This window comes from Camelina sativa, chromosome 7 (assembly GCF_030686135.1).
Source record: "Camelina sativa cultivar CO46 ecotype springtype chromosome 7, ASM3068613v1".
NCBI classification, from domain to species: domain Eukaryota; kingdom Viridiplantae; phylum Streptophyta; class Magnoliopsida; order Brassicales; family Brassicaceae; genus Camelina; species Camelina sativa.
In genome coordinates this window covers 30758039-30776813 of record NC_141886.1, presented here as the reverse complement: position 1 = coordinate 30776813, position 18775 = coordinate 30758039, and the positions used below count along the sequence as shown (strand labels likewise).

General features: G+C 35.7%; 3 protein-coding genes and 1 long non-coding RNA gene across 7 annotated transcripts; 2 read left to right on the top strand and 2 right to left on the bottom strand.

Annotated features, from left to right (window-relative positions):
- Nucleotides 1-1035: 1035 nt before the first annotated feature.
- On the bottom strand, nucleotides 1036-4276 carry LOC147941886 (uncharacterized). The gene is made up of 3 exons (XR_015560977.1): nucleotides 4061-4276; nucleotides 2344-2773; nucleotides 1036-2126 (listed from the first exon to the last, which is right to left on the bottom strand). It is a non-coding gene; the product is annotated as an uncharacterized LOC147941886 (long non-coding RNA).
- LOC104703241 (coniferyl alcohol acyltransferase-like) lies at nucleotides 1301-3031 on the top strand. Its single transcript, XM_010419213.2, has 2 exons — nucleotides 1301-1763; nucleotides 1852-3031. Exons 1-2 carry the CDS (start codon nucleotides 1344-1346, stop codon nucleotides 2800-2802), a joined length of 1371 nt encoding a protein of 456 aa, XP_010417515.2. The 5' UTR covers nucleotides 1301-1343; the 3' UTR covers nucleotides 2803-3031.
- Nucleotides 4277-6510: 2234 nt separating the features above from the next.
- LOC104703240 (protein STRUBBELIG-RECEPTOR FAMILY 5) lies at nucleotides 6511-10242 on the top strand. 2 transcript variants are annotated; one of them, XM_010419212.2, is made up of 15 exons: nucleotides 6511-6777; nucleotides 6891-7023; nucleotides 7127-7198; nucleotides 7295-7360; nucleotides 7432-7503; nucleotides 7591-7662; nucleotides 7756-7827; nucleotides 7913-7978; nucleotides 8078-8143; nucleotides 8258-8568; nucleotides 8638-8897; nucleotides 8966-9237; nucleotides 9335-9455; nucleotides 9547-9683; nucleotides 9807-10242. In XM_010419212.2, exons 1-15 carry the CDS (start codon nucleotides 6693-6695, stop codon nucleotides 10093-10095), a joined length of 2094 nt encoding a protein of 697 aa, XP_010417514.2. In that variant the 5' UTR covers nucleotides 6511-6692; the 3' UTR covers nucleotides 10096-10242. The 2 variants fall into 2 exon arrangements, with proteins under 2 accessions (XP_010417514.2, XP_087313561.1); XM_087457435.1 differs by having other exon boundaries at nucleotides 6549-6777; nucleotides 7591-7666.
- Nucleotides 10243-10433: 191 nt separating this feature from the next.
- On the bottom strand, nucleotides 10434-15324 carry LOC104714181 (beta-amyrin synthase 1). 3 transcript variants are annotated; one of them, XM_087457433.1, is made up of 18 exons: nucleotides 15032-15324; nucleotides 14597-14813; nucleotides 13786-13971; nucleotides 13541-13630; nucleotides 13238-13435; nucleotides 13074-13158; nucleotides 12776-12942; nucleotides 12509-12700; nucleotides 12309-12422; nucleotides 12113-12232; nucleotides 11903-12025; nucleotides 11718-11816; nucleotides 11578-11634; nucleotides 11284-11474; nucleotides 11021-11198; nucleotides 10849-10929; nucleotides 10685-10768; nucleotides 10434-10579 (listed from the first exon to the last, which is right to left on the bottom strand). In XM_087457433.1, the coding sequence occupies exons 2-18, from the start codon at nucleotides 14798-14800 to the stop codon at nucleotides 10454-10456; spliced, it is 2295 nt and encodes a 764-aa protein (XP_087313559.1). In that variant the 5' UTR covers nucleotides 14801-14813; nucleotides 15032-15324; the 3' UTR covers nucleotides 10434-10453. The 3 variants fall into 3 exon arrangements, with proteins under 3 accessions (XP_087313559.1, XP_087313560.1, XP_087313558.1); XM_087457434.1 differs by having other exon boundaries at nucleotides 13238-13455; nucleotides 15032-15235; XM_087457432.1 differs by having other exon boundaries at nucleotides 12509-12942; nucleotides 15032-15172.
- Nucleotides 15325-18775: the final 3451 nt, after the last annotated feature.

The window sequence follows — 18775 nt, the reverse complement described above, 5'->3', positions numbered from 1 at the left end:
ATTCACATTTAAAATTATCTTATTAGGAATCACTTCATCAGTTGACGAAAAAAAAAAAAAAACTCACTCCATTCGTTTATTTTAATATTCCTTCAGTTTCACAAAAAGTATCATTCTAACATTTTTCACACAAATTAAAAAAAATAAACGAATTTTATTTTACCCTTTATTAATACATTACATATTACTCTTTTTAATTAATAACCTGAAATAGTAGAGATAAAAAAGAGATATTTAGTCTTAAAACTGCATTGAAAACACAAAACTACATTTTTTGTGAAACAAGATTAAAATTTTAATATAACACTCTTTGTGAAACAAAATTAAAACTTTAAAATGATCCTTTTTGTGAAACAGAAGAGTATATGAGAACAACAAAAAGACCAAAGAAAAACAATAAAAAACAATGAAGACTCTCGTTAATACATTATAAATGGAAAAAAAAACTCACTTCGTTAATACATAATGCATGACCAATACATATATTGTTGTATGATCTATATATACATGGTAGGATATTTTTATCCAGTATATTGTATAAATAGTAATGAATAAACAAAACTAAATATTGAGAAATAATATATATAGAGTTAAATAAATGTATTATGTTATACTAAATCATCATAATATACATAAACTTATTTCAGAGAAATCTAATTATGCGTGAACTGAAAAGTGACAATGTGTGAAAAATCAACAGTTTGTGTGTAATAAATGAGATTATAAGAAGTAAAGTCGATGCAGGGAAAATCCCACCCAAAAAAAAAAGTCGATGCAGGGAAAATAATAAAAGACTACCGATATCGTTATAGATGACTGTAAAAGTGTAAATACTCAAAAACACTGATTTTTTTTTATTTAAGTGACAAAAAACAAAAATTTTGGTAAGGGTGATTGAGAATATTTAGAGAAGAGAAACTATTGATTGGTTGAAAAACAGCAGTTGGTCTCTGCTATGAACATGTTTGAAACATGTTCAGCAGTAATCAACCATGTTCGATAATATTGGTACGGATAATGAATGGTTGAAACTTCGGACCAAATTGTCGATGGCATTCGATAATATTATTGATTTTGTTTTGTTTTTTAAATAAATATAATTAGAATTGAATCGAAGATAAACCAAGCCAATATATAAAATCAAATAGATCGCTAACCTTTTAACCTAAATATTATTTTTATGAGTATTTCGTTTTTTTTCTTCCAATTAATAAACAAACGAAATGTTGGAAAGTTTCACCTAATTCACTCCTAAACTCTGTTATAAATTCTCGTCTAGACAGCATCTTCCAACAACCCACACCACACTACGTTCTTCATTCTCTCCGAAAACAACAACCCAAATGGGAGAAGCGGCGGAGCAAGCACGTGGCTTCCACGTGACCACCACCAGGAAGCAAGTCATCACAGCGGCTCTTCCCCTCCAGGACCACTGGCTCCCACTCTCGAACCTCGACCTCCTCCTTCCTCCTCTCGACGTCAACGTTTGCTTCTGCTACAAGAAATCACTTAACATTACCAACACAGTGGCTCATGAAACCCTCAAGACGGCTTTGGCAGAGACTCTCGTCTCCTACTACGCCTTTGCCGGCGAGATCGTCACCAATACTACCGGAGAACCGGAGATTCTCTGCAACAATCGTGGCGTAGATTTTGTGGAAGCCAGTGCTGACGTGGAGCTTCGAGAGCTTAACCTGTATGATCCTGATGAAAGTATTGGCAAGCTTGTTCCCATCAAGAAACATGGAGTCATAGCGATTCAGGTAACACTTTCAGCGTAAGACAACACTAGTTCATTACAACAACAACATTATATTTATAACTCGTCTTTTTGTCTAATTGTCTGAACAGGTAACTCAACTGAAATGTGGAAGCATAGTTGTTGGCTGCACATTTGATCATCGTGTAGCGGACGCATATTCCATGAACATGTTTCTCTTATCGTGGGCCGAGATATCACGGTCTGACGTACCAATCTCTTGTGTACCATCGTTTCGAAGATCTCTGCTAAACCCACGACGACCTTTGGTCATCGATTCATCTATAGACCAAATTTTTATGCCTGTCACCTCCTTGCCCCCTCCACAAGAAACTACCAATCCAGAAAATCTCCTTACGAGCCGTATCTATTACATAAAAGCGGATGCATTAGACGAGCTCCAAACTCTAGCCAGCAGCTCGAAAAACGGTAAAAGGACAAAACTTGAATCATTTAGTGCGTTTCTGTGGAAACTCGTGGCAGAACAAACAGCTAAAGATCATCCAGTCCCTAGCAAGACCTCAAAACTCGGGATCGTCGTGGACGGAAGGAGGAGACTTATGGAGCAAGAAAACAATACTTACTTCGGAAACGTTCTTTCAATCCCATTTGGTGGACAGAGAATCGATGACTTGATTAACAAGCCACTGTCTTGGGTGACCGATGAAGTTCACAGATTCTTGGAGAGATCAGCGACCAAAGAACATTTTTTGAATTTGATCGATTGGGTTGAGACTCGCCGCCCAACACCTGCGGTTTCAAGAATCTACAGCGTCGGATCTGACGATGGACCCGCGTTTGTGGTTTCTTCCGGGAGGAGTTTTCCCGTGACCCAAGTGGATTACGGGTGGGGCTCGCCGGTTTTTGGATCTTACCATTTCCCATGGGGAGGCAGCGCCGGATACGTTATGCCGATGCCAAGCTCAGTGGACGACGGAGATTGGATGGTTTACTTGCACCTTACGAAAGGACAGTTGAAGTTCATTGAGGAAGAGGCTTCTCATGTGTTTAAACCTATTGACAATGATTATCTCAAGATTTAAAAAGTAAAAACCCTAATTTCATAGTTCATGCGTTATCAATTATGGGTATATAACTAGTGTGTTCAAGTTCTCCGGTTGGAAATGTTTTTTTTGTCTCTCCTCATTTTATGTGATACTATGTTTTGCCTTGGGTCTTTGTATTTGAATAATTGTATTAGGCCCTGTTTGTTTCTCTACTAAGATGGATCATTTCAATGGAGATGAAAAATGATGTTCGTTTTTGACCATTTATAGGAACATTTACACCCCAAAACATGTCCCTTCTTCATCTCTCTCGTGCTCGACCAAAGAATCTCGTGCTCGACCAAAGAAGAGAAAATAGGGTTTTCCGATTCTCAATTCCAAGACTTGGTTCTCTATGTGAGATCTTGAATACATAAAGCACTATAGTGTATGTTGTGTGGTCCAGTTTTCTTAATGGGAAAATTTGAGGTTTGGTGAGAGCTGATGGTAGTTTAGAGAGTGTCTAATGTGACGTAGACAAGACTTCTATTTGGTGTACTGGAATAATCTTGTAGCTGCTTTATAATGACCTCTAGCATGACATTAGATTGGAGGTTTCTTTCAAATTTATCTTTATCATGAAGCTTTTCATGTTTTAATATTGTGTTATCTTTTGGAGATTTTGGTTTGTGAGCTTTTTTATTGTAAAAATCTTTTGAAATTATTTTTGGTATTGATATTGGAATTTTTGGAGTTTTTGTTTGTTATATTGATGTTGATTTTTTCTTAATTGGCATAACATGTTTTAAATCTTATAAAAAATATATTTTATGAAAATAGAAATTTATAAATGTCAAAAATAATAATATTGATATTAAGATTTTTGGAGTTTTTGTTTGGTATTGAATGGGTATGATAATGTCTGTTTCTGCAACTCCAAAAATGTAAGTATTGATCTAATAATTTTCATATTTTAGATCAATAAATAAAATTAATATGGTTAAGATTAAAAAAATTATTAGATCAAAACATGGGTATTTTAGTCATTTTTTAATCAAATCTATTTAGATGATAATGTAAATAAACCAAACAAACATATTTCCATTCAGATGTATCATCCAAATGAACCAATTTTTTGCTTTGTTTGTTGGATCATTTGACATTCAAATGAATCATTTGGATGAATCATTTAAATGGTTTATTTAGATGGAAATAAATGATCAAACGAACTAGGCCTAAATGATCAAATGGTTTATTTGGATGGTTCGACCGTATACCATACTATATATCTATTGAAATATTAATCAAATCATACCTCTCTGATGTGTTGTTCGATTACGCGTTGCTCAATATAATACTTGTACATTACCCGACTCCATTTTCTTTTGCCAACAACATACGTACTTCAATCGAGTTTTTACTGAAAAATTATGGACCCCTGGGCACACGCCCCTTTGCCCTCCCCCTTAAGCCGGCACTGGATATGGTATGGATGGTGACATAAACAAATAGTAACACATTACTATGCTACAAATGTTCTTGACAATTACTAGATTATATTTATATACCGTATATAGCTTTTGTACGTAGTCATTCAATATGTGAAAATCACATTCTCACACATATAGTATTATAATTCTATCATGATACGTACCTCGACTAGACGCATTTGGCGTCATTGCGTGCACTATCTCGACAACACGCATTTCGTGTCATTAGAATGATCGCGTGCACTACCAAAATACGTCTAGCCGCCAACGCAGATAAAACCAACCTCCTTGTATTTTAAATTAATGTTCCATTTAAATTGACCATTAAAACTTTCTTTCACAAAATTATTTTTAAAACACTCGTCATTTATCCGTCAAATGTTTTTGGTAGATTCTTCTATTTGCTACTTGCAGTTTACCTATGATCATCATCATAAAACAATTCCAATTACAAAAAAATATATAAAAAAACATGTTGTTATTGTTGAATATTTATATATGTAGCGATATAATCAGTTGAAGTCTAATTTTTACGAGAGAAATCACATACGCAGATATTTTGATATATATATATATGTATATCATAAATAATTTGATACTTAGAAAAAGTTGTTTGTTATGTAAGTTGATATATAGTATTGACTATATAGATATTACTAGCTAACTGAGCTTGGTTCTTGTGTGGTTGTACCATTTAGAGTTTAGTCAAGACTACTCTGACTGTAATTGATTGATAACACTGATAGCTATTTATAGTTTAATTTTTTTATTAATTGGTTGTTCATCTTCCTAGTTGTTGTATTACAAATAGAAAATTAAGCAGATTTAACTACTAAACCTAGACCCACCTCTACTGATATAAAATTAATCTGTATTGCTTCGATCTGTACTAATGGTAAAAACTTAACACGGTGATGTGTTCACTGCTTTTGTCGCTAGTCACTTTAAAATCACTACAAACTTCCTTCTTTATTTTTTATTTTTTTTTCTCCAAACGTTCATGAAATGAGCATATCATAACTAAAATAATTGATACTTGTCTTTTTGCAAGTATTTTTAAGTTTTAAACATAGACATGCAAATATGGACAATATATAATAGTCGACAGTTGAAAACTTCAATGGGGGTGTAAGGATACTTGTCATTTGTCAACGTGGACAAATTTTGTGTTGTAAAGGAAAAAAGTGTGGCTAAATTTTGTAATGTCGTTGGGGAAGATTTGAAATATATGTGATATTTGAATATTCCGACTTCCGAGTCAAAGTCATTCGTAACAACTAAATGTCCTTTTTATTTTTTGTAAACCAATAACATCCTTTCCAACGTTTAATATCAGAAATTACGTAGTTATTTACTTATTCCTAAAAAATTAAGAAATTATTTTATTAAAAATTTATAGTAAATCGGTAATTCTTAGGACTTAGCAGATTTAACATAATAAATAGATATCTATTATGGGTTGGTTCTACCAATGAAATATATTTTTTTCCTTCTCTGAAACTGTTTTACAATCCTATTGTACAAGATAAATTGAATAAAGTTTGACTAAGTGTACTTCTTTATATGTTGTAAAAGTAAAAACATACGTGTAACATATAATAAAATCAGCTATAAAAGCATTGGTTTAGAGCGTTTCAAGTAAAATCATGTTATTGTGTCATTTTTTATAGCTTCTATAGGTTTTCATCTTCGAGATTATATCTGCACACTTCAACAAAACTCATCTATTTGGTTCACGGATCAAAGTTAGGTAATAAAAGAATCAGAAACTAAGACATTTAAGTATTTTGATCTAAAGTAAAATGAATTTCTTTTTCAATATATATGCTATTTCAGTCAACAATATTTCTACATAAGTGTGGGGTTTTCAAACTAGTAAATATTGAAATTTTTGAACAAAGATATTCCCACTTACAAAATTGTTATTTTGTGACCAATACCGCATATTGTAATTCTACTGCAATAAATTTTACAGAAATTGTATTTGGGTTAATAATAAACTTAGATTTGAAGATGTGTATAAATTTGATGGTATACCTATGTCTTGGCTTTGAGCTTTTTTTTTTTAGGAGGCTCACTTTAAGCGTACAAGTGGGTTTGTCTGGGCTATATGAGAGAGACTACACATTAGCCTAACGCTCAGATCAGCCCAAGTATTTGTACTTTGACAAATTACAAATTTATTTTTTAATAATTGGTTGGTTAAAAATTTAGACACACACACATCTTTTCACCGTCATTGCGCATCTATCGTTCTCCCTCAAAGATCTAAAATACCAGCGAAAGTTAATGGTCGTGAAATATCTTGTCCCTGAACCAAACCTCAAAAATGTCTCCACCCCTAAATCTAATTATAATGGCACATTCTCTCAAACCCTCGTTGTCTTGTCCTTGAATCAAACCAGGAAGCATAACCCTAACCCCGAATCCTAATTTATATCTTTCTTGCAAATCTAGATGATGCAGAAGCTCGTACACCTCTTGATCGTCTCTCTCGCTATTGTCGTCACTTTAGTCCAAGCAAAAACCGATAACCAAGAAGGTAAAATACAATTGAGGCTTAAATCTCATTTTTTTATTAGACAAAAACATGTTTTAATATGTGATTACTACTAGATTAGACCGATCAAGAATTAATCAGAAATGTTTTGGCAGTCTCCGCTTTGAACGTGATGTTTACGAGCTTAAATTCACCGTCGAAACTCAAAGGCTGGAAATCTAGCGGAGGTGATCCCTGCGACGGTTCTTGGGAAGGCGTCAAATGCAAAGGCTCTTCCGTCACCGAATTGTATATAATAACAACCCTAATATATTTTAAATCCCTAATCTCAGATCCTTACTTGTATCACAAGTTATCTTATTTCTTTCATTTTTTTTTCTTTCTCCGACAGACAGTTATCAGGCTTGGAGCTAAGTGGATCTCTCGGTTATCTACTAAGCAACCTCAAATCTCTCACAACTTTGTGAGGATTCTCATTTAATAGTCTCTTTTAAATCAGTTAAAAAAACTAGAAATCAGAAAATAACAGTTTTGGTTTTAAAATCTGGTGATAGTACAGTGATCTCAGCAAAAACAATCTAAAAGGGAACATACCTTATCAACTCCCACCCAACCTTGCTAATCTGTAAGTTCATACATTTGTTTTTTGATCACTTATTACCCAAGAAACAAATCGTAATCTTCTAACTGATACAGAGACTTTTCTGAAAACGAACTCGATGGAAACGTGCCCTACTCCTTATCTCAAATGAAAAGTATCCAAAGCATGTGAGTGAAAGCAAATAAACTTCATCAAGTATATCGTTGGTGTTAGTTAGGGTTTATGATCACTTGTTAATTTATATTTGATTGCAGTAACCTTGGACAAAACAAGCTCAATGGAGATCTACCACATATGTTTCAGAAACTGTCAAAACTCGAAACTCTGTAGGTACAATTCCTTTAGTTATATTTTTAACCGAAAATGTTTTAAGAAATCATTTAATTTCAGACCTTACACACCCAATATTACTTATGCAGGGACTTATCGTTAAATCAACTCTCTGGGAAATTACCTCAGAGTTTTGCTAATCTCACAAGCCTCAAAAAACTGTATGGAATAAGAAACAATTAAAATTTAAGTTTTTTTTTTCTTTCTCGGATGCTAAAATTGGATCTTGTCTTGTAATTGTGCAAGACACTTGCAGGAAAATCGTTTCACAGGCGACATAAACGTTCTCAGGAACCTTGCCATTGATGACTTGTAAGCATCTAAAAGACTAAAACCCATCTAATTAGGTTTTGACACAATTCCCATACTCGATACTAAAAAAACATTCGTTTTCTTCTTGTGTGATTACAGGAACGTCGAAGACAACCGGTTCGAAGGATGGATACCTAATGAGCTTAAGGATATAGACAGTTTACTGTAAGTGAAAAAGGTTGCTTTCTACACAAGAAACAGTTTTTACATAAATAGAAAAAACAGAGGATATATAAAAGAGTTCCCCTGTTTTCTCTCTGTTTTTTGCGTTTGATAAAGGACTGAAGGCAACGACTGTTCAACTGAAACTGCTCCACCACCACCACCGGGTGTTAGATACGGTCGAAAATCTTCAGGTTCTAATGCCGGAGGAGGTATAACTGCTGTGACCGGAATGATGATCGCTGGAGCAAGCTTAGGAGTTCTTGTGTTGATCGCCGTTTTAATCGCGCTTGTCTCCAAGAAAAAGTCATCTATCTCTCCTCATTTCATCGACGAAGACAGGAGTCAACACACCCCAAAGTTTAGGTCTCTTTCCTCTCATGGATCTGCACAAGAGCTACGTGTCGATTTTGGCAACGATTACAAAGGTATACGAGATGTTTTTTTGACCTATTTTGGCTTTGCAAGTAACTGATCGAGAGGAGCTTATATTGAAGGTGGAGATTCGGATGATGATAATAATATCCACCGGATGGGATCAAAGGGACTAAAGCATTCAGTTTCGTCGCGTGTGATGTCTTTCAACGATACCGAGTTCGCCAACAAGCTCAACGCGAAACGAACCACTTCAAGTCGTTCCGCTACGGAATTCGAGCTCTCTGATTTGCAGAGCGCAACAGCCAATTTCTCACCAGGAAATCTTCTCGGTGAAGGATCAATCGGACGTGTTTACAGAGCCAAGTATTCCGATGGACGGGTAATCCCCTTACTTAACGTGTTATACAAGTAACCATCACAACTCATCAAATTTTCTATTTCATGCAGACTTTGGCGGTTAAGAAGATCGATTCGACATTGTTCGATTCGGGTAAATCAGAAGATATAACGCCCATTGTAATGAGCGTCTCAAAGATTCGGCATCAGAACATAGCAGAGCTCGTAGGTTATTGCTCAGAGCAAGGTCACAACATGTTAGTCTACGAATACTTCAGAAACGGCTCACTCCATGAGTTCCTTCATTTGTCAGATTCTTTCAGTAAACCGTTGACTTGGAATACAAGAGTCAGAATCGCCTTGGGGACCGCTCGAGCCGTCGAGTATGTTCCTGAAATCCAAACAAAAAAAAAAAAAACTTAAACGCAAACGATCTTTTATTTGTGATCATTAATTATACATTGTCGTTTTTGTGTGTAGGTACCTACACGAGGCATGTTCACCGTCTGTGATGCATAAGAATATCAAGTCTTCTAACATTTTGCTAGACGCAGATCTCAACCCTCGTCTCTCAGATTACGGCCTCTCAAAATTCTATCTTGTGAGCATTATACTTTTCCCTTGTTTTTGTAGAAATTTGGGACTGAGTTTACTAGTATTAATGTAATAATGTTCATTATATGGTGTGGCAGAGAACGAGTCAAAACCTAGGAGAAGGATACAATGCACCAGAAGCCAAGAACCCTTCTGCTTATACACCAAAGAGTGACGTTTACAGCTTTGGTGTCGTCATGTTAGAACTTCTCACCGGTCGAGTTCCATTTGACGGGTCAGTTCTATTTCTATAATATCATTCATGTTAAATAAAATCTCAATTTTTAGATTATGAGTTTGATATTTCATATCTAAAAGAATTGTTATTTTTTGTTGGGTTGGGTTGTGCTATAAACAGAGAGAAACCAAGGCCAGAAAGATCGTTGGTGCGGTGGGCGACACCACAGCTTCACGACATAGACGCATTGTCGAATATAGCGGATCCAGCTTTGCACGGGCTTTACCCACCAAAGTCATTGTCAAGGTTCGCCGACATCATCGCATTATGTGTACAGGTGGAACCAGAGTTCCGACCACCCATGTCGGAAGTTGTGGAGGCACTTGTACGGATGGTTCAACGGTCAAGTATGAAGCTTAAAGATGATCTTTCATCGTCTTATCGAGCCCACGACGATTATGATTACTAGAGTTAAAAGAAAAGTAGTGACGTTATAAGATGAGATAATTACTAATTTTCTCGAAACGAAAACAAGAGAAGAAAAACGAAATGATTGTTTGTTTAAAGATGATAATATTTTATTTTGCTAGATAAACTTTCATTTGAATAAGTAAAATGATAATCAATTCTTATCCTTTAACTTTTTTAAAAGATTAAATAACATAAATAAATAATAAAATGGTTTTTTCAGGTATGAAATAAGTAAAATCACGATAAACACAACTTCTAACTTTCTAAGTGTTTGACGTAGTTTAGCATGCATCCACACATAACATGAATCTTATCTTATTATAATACAATACGGTATTTTCTTGTGTCCATAAAAACTATAGATGCTGATGAGTAGTAACGAACGCAGCTTTTCGGTACTCAGCAAGTGCCCACAATGGGAATGTGTTTCTGTAAGTAGCATAGTGCAACATGCAATTTTTCATGAACACTCCTACTAATTCCTGCAAATGCGATAAAAACAGTTTTCTAGATCAAAATTATGTACTACGAAAGATAATGCAAGAAATGAAACATAATATAATCTAAACTTTTAGCAAAGATCTAACCTGTTGTGGGAAATCTCCATTTTCCATTTGCGAATTGATGATAAGTTTCGCAGCACGGTGAAGGGGTATTGGATCTCTCTCGGCCTGTTTTTTTATGGATTTAATCAAATAAATTTCTTTGTATTTATCGAATAAGAAGTGTATGCAAAATGATATATTTGAACCTGTCCGGCGCTGATCAACCCCATTATTGCCCAAGAGGTCTGCACCAGATTGGATATTCTCCCTTCTGAAGGTATGTATCTCTAAACATACATCATGTTAACAAGACAGAGACTTATTCGATAATTTTGGTGAAATTTATGTACTAATTAAGGTCTTGATCCCCGTAAATACCTGTTCAGGGCATGACAGATAGCTTTCGCCCCAACCTCCATCATCTTTCTGTATCGTGAGTAAAAACTCAACACCTTTACGAATAGCCTGGCTATTTTGATACGTTTTACCAGCGGTTGCTAGGCCGCCAAGAGCAAACCATGTGGCGTAGATGAAACAAACACCCCAATTTCCATACCTATCATGACTCGAGCACACATTGTATTTTGTTAGGCTTCTTCTGAACCATATGTATGAGCTGTGTTAAAAGTAATATACTGTACCATGAACCATCTGGCCTCTGTTCGTTTTCTAGGAATTGCACTGCTTTCTCGATGGACCTGCTGATCTCTTTCGTCTTGTGATCCGGATAGAGTTGCTTGAACAGAACCAGAGCTTGCATAACAGAGGAGGTACATTCCACATACTCACGCTCAGCCACTAGATTAGCCAGAAATTCCGTGGGATTGAGCAACTGAAACACCATTTTCAAAAGGTTTAACATCAGAGAATCTTTCCCTACTAACTTCTAATTTAGCAAAAAATATGCGAGCATCCTTATGTCTTTCAGCTCTTACTTCGATCCACTCATATGCACGGGCAGGCTCCCATGCAGTCATACCTCCATTATCACTCTACATTAGATGAATTCATGGGTTGTAAATTCTATTAAGAGCCAATCCTTTTTGGGACATTAATCTTATAGATTCAACCTTACCTGAAAAGACAGCATGAGATTAACAGAATCGAATAGTTGTTCGGGATCCATTTTCTGGCCAACAACCTCAGCTGGCATCATGGATAGCAGCAGACAACACTACAACACAGAAGAAGTACTTTTGAGGCATAACTCTCGAGGAACCTACGCCTAACTTGTTTTGCATCAGTGACTGGCTGGATTACCTTGAAAGCTTCAGCTGTACAATCTGAAACTTGCCATCCATGATCTCGATCAGATAAAGTCCATGCTCCTTTGGAAATGTGGCGGTACATGCTCTCATAGTCACCCGAAGGGTTTTCTCTAACCTGCAATGTTCTTTGATTTAATAAAACATATCCACCTGTTCTTTAGAGCAATTCACGGTACACTACTATTAACAGAACATATCAAACCTGAGATTTCTTAATGTAATCATGTCCTTTCTTGAGTACATCACCGGTTTCATCAGAGAGATCACTAGCAAGTATAGCTTGAACCGCAAACCCTGTATCCCATAGTTGACTTCCAAAGCTCTGCATAAAATTAGAGTTCATAAGAAATTCTCATTGCTAGACTACACCTAATATCTGGTTTTCAATCCTTTGGTACCTGCATTTTCATCCCATCTTCGGCGACCCACATGTAATCTGGAATTCTAGCAAGATGCTTCTTGAAGTAGTCCCCATTCGGGTTTTCAATCCAGCAAGCAAGCATGCACAATACCTAAAAGCCAAAAGTTTTAGAATTCAAGCATACGATAGTTAGAAAGAATATGCATAGTTTTGATAAAGGGTCGCTCAACGTTTTACCTTCTCAACACATCCGATGGTGATATAATGACTGTTCTCGTCTTCGTAATGTATGTGTTTCATTGCCCGCCGAAGAGCTCTTTCTCTGACAAGCTTGTTTAACGGCCAACGGGTAAGGAATGGCTCCACAAAGAGGTAAAGAGCGTCCCATACCAAATCTTGAACCAAAGGATGTGGAAAATACATGTCTTCCTGCGAGAAGAACGATGTACTGTTTATGTTATCGTGACATATAAATATCAAGATTAAAAAAGATGCCAACCATACCTTTGCGTATAGACGCCGTGTTTTATTCCAGTTGATAGATTCGTAAGGCTGCAAATGGAGTTCTTCACGCAGTTGCAGAATAAGAGGTGTTATTGGACCAACAAACCTCTTGCCATAGAGATATGACATGGGCATGTAAACCATCCGGCAATAGCACAAAACTTTGCCTATACATGTGTTATTGCGCAAGAGGAACCATCAAAAACCAAAAATATCAACAGATAGGAAATAACTATTTCAAAATGAGCCAATTCGTAAGATCTCAAACAAACAAAGAAAAAGGAAACAGACAACAAACCTAAGTGTATTGGAAGGAAAGAAGGCAGCAACCAGATCTCGGGAGGCATAGGGTTGGTTCCAGACCAATCATAGATTCCAATTATCTACATACAAAACAAATCAAAAGCTGATTGTAACCTTTCTATCAGTTGATATTAGGAGGATATGGTTCCAAAAGCGTACCGAGAGCCAAATTTTTCCCCAGGAGGGAATATAAGTCACACCACCACGGTCAAGAATCCAGTCCCTGGCCCGTTTGCAAGCGTTATCTCGTCCTCCATTGGGACCTTCTCCGAGGAGACGCAAGCAAATGTAATTCAACGCGGTGCAGAACATCATGCTCTTGCTCTCAATGTGTAATCCCCAACCACCATCTTCGTTCTGCAGATTACACAGTTACTCTGATCTCACTTGTCAAGGCTCTTCTTTAACAAAAAAAAAAAAAAAAAAAAAAAGAAAAACAGAGTCATCATCAATTGAGAGTACCTGGTGACAATAGATATGTCGAAGCATCTCCTTGCGATGCTCAGCATCGAATATCTCCTCAAGGTGTCCTGTGATATACAAACAAAATACCTGCAGCCAAAAAGTTTCATTGATTCCTCCTTCCTCCATTAATTTCTCTCTCAATTAGAAACCCTAAATCTCTAAATCTAACCCTAATTGAGTATTCTCCGATAGCCATAGAGTAAGAATTGAAAGAAAAAACGAGGAAGAAGAAGAAACATTACCAAAGGAGGAAGGAAGAAGAGAGGTCCGGTGATTTCTCCAGGCCAGTGACCATCGGAGGCCTGCAAAGCCGAGAAAAAAGAAACTCCTCTCCGTAACGCATCCGTCGCGTTTCCGTGGGTTATGCCTACGCCGTCGTCGATCTTCACCGGCGGGATGACTTGCTCGAACTTTGCCTCTTTCAGAAACTGTGCGACACACCGTACAGTAGTCAACTCACATCAAAATCAAAGGAAAAAAAACACAAACATGTTACTGCACATGGCCCATTAACTTAACTTTTAGGGGCCCAAAAGTATAATAACTTCATTTTATGATTTCGTCAATGGTTGTTCAATTTTTTTTCCTTTTTTCTTTTGTCAACTAGATTGGGTTGTGCTCTTTCTCGGTCGATTTGCATAATTTGATTTTCCTAGAGCCATTATAATCAGTTTTGAATTATCTGATTATTTTTTTCTTTTTTCTTTCTGTTTCGAATGATTTGCCTTAAAACGAAGATTCTATTAACTTTTAAAACAAAATGTTATATATTTCCTATATGAATTCATAGAGAGCATCACAGTGAAATTATCAACACAGATCCTTCAATATGAATGGTTTTGATGACAATTCTACTTTTAGCCAAAATCCTCATTTTTTATATGGTTGTAGTCCAACTGCATCTGCATGTGTATAAATTATGAATATATATATATATATATATATATATATATATATATATATATAATTCTTAGGGGATTTAATTAGATTTTAGGGCATTTTGTCATATGATAAAAACAAATAAATCTCCTGGGGTGAATAGAAAAAACTCACTTGCATTCGCCACAAGAGGTCACTGCAACCTTTGACACGAGAACGGTTGTCTACAAATTTCCGACGAGCTTCTTCTACGGCGGCTCGTTCCTCCGGCGTGCCGGCTTTGGGATCAAACTCCCATGTTTGCCGTCCTACGAAGTTGTTGCTGCTGAACAAGTAAGGATCTTCTCCATTTCCCTCTCCTATCTTCAGCCTCCACATAATGAATGATCCTCTATATACACGTATATGATCCATATACCATATATATAGTTAGTGAGTTTAGAATTTCATACGAACGATGGTATACAATCCAGTACCTAGACATGCATACTATATATACACTATATATTTTACATGCTTATATATATCTTTATATATTAAAACTAAAGATACCCTATGTACTGAACATGTTATAGAGAGAGAGAGAATAGTAGAGAGATAAGAGAGTACTTGGCGACGTCGATGTTTAATTGCCTTTGCGATTGTTATGCTTTGGAGAGTTTCATGTACGTATGTTTATATTAGGAGAGGTCGAGGTCGCGGAGGAACTGGATAATAATAATAATTTGGGCGCTTATTTTAATTAGTAACTAAACTATTATCTCTAACGTTTATTTATTTCGGGTTAGACAAATGTATTTTTTCTTCTAAATTGTAAAAGGTGTACATGATACATCTTAAATATATATGTATAGTTTACAGCAGAATTAAAGACAAAGCCTCAAATTTACACTCTTCAACTTAAAGTAGATTACAGTTAATTACAAGTTTATAGTACTTCTTCTCTTCTTTTTTTCTTTTTCTCAACGTGTTATTGCGGTAATAGGTCTGGACATTCAGGTATCCGATCAGGTTTGGGTTTAGATTTTCGAATGTTCGGATATTCGGATGAACACATATAAAACCCGATCGAGTATTTTATAGAATCAAGTCGGGTTCAGGTCGGATGCTTTCGGATTCGGGTATTTTTGAATTTACCCGAAATCCGAACTTGGCGTCGGATATCCGATATGTTTTGGATATTTTTATCTAAATAAATAAAAATACCCAAAATTCAGTGAAACTAATCGAAATTAAGTAAACCCCGAAATCAAAAGTCATATCTGAATTGAAACACTGAACTGAGAGTTGCAGTTTTAAAGAGATAGAAGAGTAAAACCAAATGTAAATTTAAAGTCTCAAAGAGATGAGTAAGTAGAGAAGTAAAAGAACAATCATAACATATCATCTTCTTCATCCAAACAAATGATGCTGACCTACTTCTGCTCCAAAACATCGAACCCCTCTTCTTCTTTCAAAACACGACGGGACCAAAACCACTTAGAGAGATAGAGTTTCAAACTCTGAAAAGAAAATGACAAACAAAAAAGTCTTAGAGATTGTACCTTAATAATCAACATCAAACAGATAGACAAAAAAAAAATAATACCTCTTTCAAGCTCATTTTCAAACTCAACTTCTGCAAGAATCTGTGCGTTTGTAAGCACCTTTTCTTCAAAATGAATATCTTGCTTTAACCACTGTTCACTACACATCAAAACCTTCACCATATAGTGTGTAAGACAACTTCTATATGGTTATATTATCTTTCCACTAATACTAAAAGCACTTTCAGAAGCAACAGAAGACACGAGCCATCTTAGATAAAATGGGATACCTTGCACTGTTGACTTTCCACCAAGAGAGAATATCATACTCAATGCCCACAATCAATTCAGGATTCTCAATTTCTTCTCTCAAATAAGTTTTTAGTTCATTAGTATCTCTCTAACTCCAATCTTTCTAAGCAATGTATCATACTTCTGCTCCATTGGGTTTTAACCATCAAATTCATCATCCATTGAGTCAAATAACCAATTTGTTTGCCTCACTTCAGTATACTGAGATGATGATTGAGACTGACCGGATGCCTGAGATATTGACTCAGCATATCTTTCACTATACTCCTTATACATGTCACACATGACAATCAAAACTAAATCGTTCAACCCCTTAGCAGTTGTACTATCTTTCCCATACAGCTCTGCAAAACACAAATTAGCAAACTCCATTTTCTTTCTCAGATCAAAAACACTAGCAATTACCAACATAACGTTTATGTTCTTAATGTCATCCCATTATTTATCAAATTTCTTATACATTTTCTCGGCATTAAACTTCACATCGGCATCGCTATTAAGACAGAGTAATTGAAGCTTCACTGCAATATTAACTATCTCACTATAACACTTATGTGCATTCAAAGTAGTGGAGGCAGAAATTACCAATGTAGCCTGATAGAAAACATTAAAAAACTTCACAAACCTTACTATTTTACGTCAATCATTCATCAAAGGAGGTCCTATCCTTTTTTCTCCATTCTCATACTCTAAGAAATAATCATTGTAAATCTTATCTTCGAACTCCATCCTATCAAAAGCTCCTTTGAACTTAATTGCTCTTGTCAACATCAAATATGTCGAATTCTATCTATTGGTTACATCTAGAGGCAAACTACCCTTTATGAATCTACCAGTTTCCACTTGCATCTCAAAAGCCTTTATCCTATTTGGTCCTCATCTGACATAAGATATGACATTGCGGACTGAAGTAACACTACTATCCATTTCAGTCATTCTGTCCCTAACTATCAAGTTTATAATATGCCCAACACATCTCATATGCATGTAATCTCCATTGAACACTAGAGAATATTTCCTAATTAAAGAGAAGGTAGACTGAAACTCACTCATAGCATTGCTACTAGCAGTTGCATTATCCACAATCACAGTAAACACCTTCTCTATCCCCCAGTCAGCAAGACATTGTAGAAGAGTATTGGCGATTGTCTTACCTTTGTGATCCGACACATACTTGAATCCAATGAATAACTTCTTCAATCGCCAGTGTTTATCAACGTAGTGTGCTGTTATAACCATATAACTTGAACATGTGGATGAAAAAAAGAAGAAGCTCAGATTAGAGAAGAGAACCTGATCGAGAATAAGAATGTAATGATCAGAATATGGTGGAAAAAAACATACTTGTTACCGAGGATACCCAAATATCAATGGTGAGTGATACTCTTTGCTTACTCTCAATAAACCATTGTCTAAGTGTGGCCTTCCTCTCATGATACATTTTCACTAGGTCTCTTGTTGTTGTCCTTCTTAAGTGAGGCTTATACAAGTTTACCTAAACAAATTATACAATATAAATTTTGATTAGTAAAAACATATCTAATCAAAAAAGTTGCTAAGATAATGTTAACCATGTTAAGAAAAGACTAACCTTGTTGCAAAAGAATCCTAATGCCATGGATTCTACAAACGACAATGGTAGCTCTCCTATCACCACCATTTGAGTAAGTGCCTCTCTGAAAACATGCTCAAGCACTTTTTCACTATGTAGGTTTCTTTCTTGATTAATAACTTGTTGTTCTTGTGTAGCATCTTGACCTTCTTCTCACGCCTTGAATGTCTGACATATATTTTTATGATTCCACAAGTTTTTTGTCCCTGACTTTGTTGCACATTCTAACCCCTTTCCACAATAGTTGCACGTACATCTGTCACGGCTTCCAGGTACTCTTGTAAATGGCACCATACACCGGATCTTGACGGAAGTATCCTTGGGCTCTTATTTTGCTCAGAAGCAGTTCCTCCACCACCAGATTGATTTTCATGACCATGAGTTTGTTTTCTTTTGCCCCTTAAATTAGACTCTGGTGTCAAATATTCTTCTTCCTCTTCATGTTCATATTTCTCTTTGTCTCTGTTATCATGAGTTCGAGATGATGAATCCATCTATAAATAAAAAAATACTATAAGTTAGCTTTACACTTTACAAACTTCTCGAGATCAATGATAAGTAGAAAAATTAGTCTACATTTTCAAAGTTTACAAGCACTAAACAGTTACCAAAACTCAGAAAAATAAAACCAACATACAAACATACAAACACTCAAACATCTGCAATTGATTGTATATATCTCTATATGACTATATTGCTCTGTATAATGCTATTAAGTTTCAACTACCGAAGTTTCAAGAGGACAAGTAAAAAGATGAAGAAGATGTACCTGTGATGGCCTCCGTGAAGTCGCAGACGGAGGAGATGATGCTTTATCACGAGTGTGAGTTTCCAGCTTGAATAATTGGGGATTTTACACCTTTATCACAATTCCATGTCTCGATTTTGAAAATGAAAAGCTAA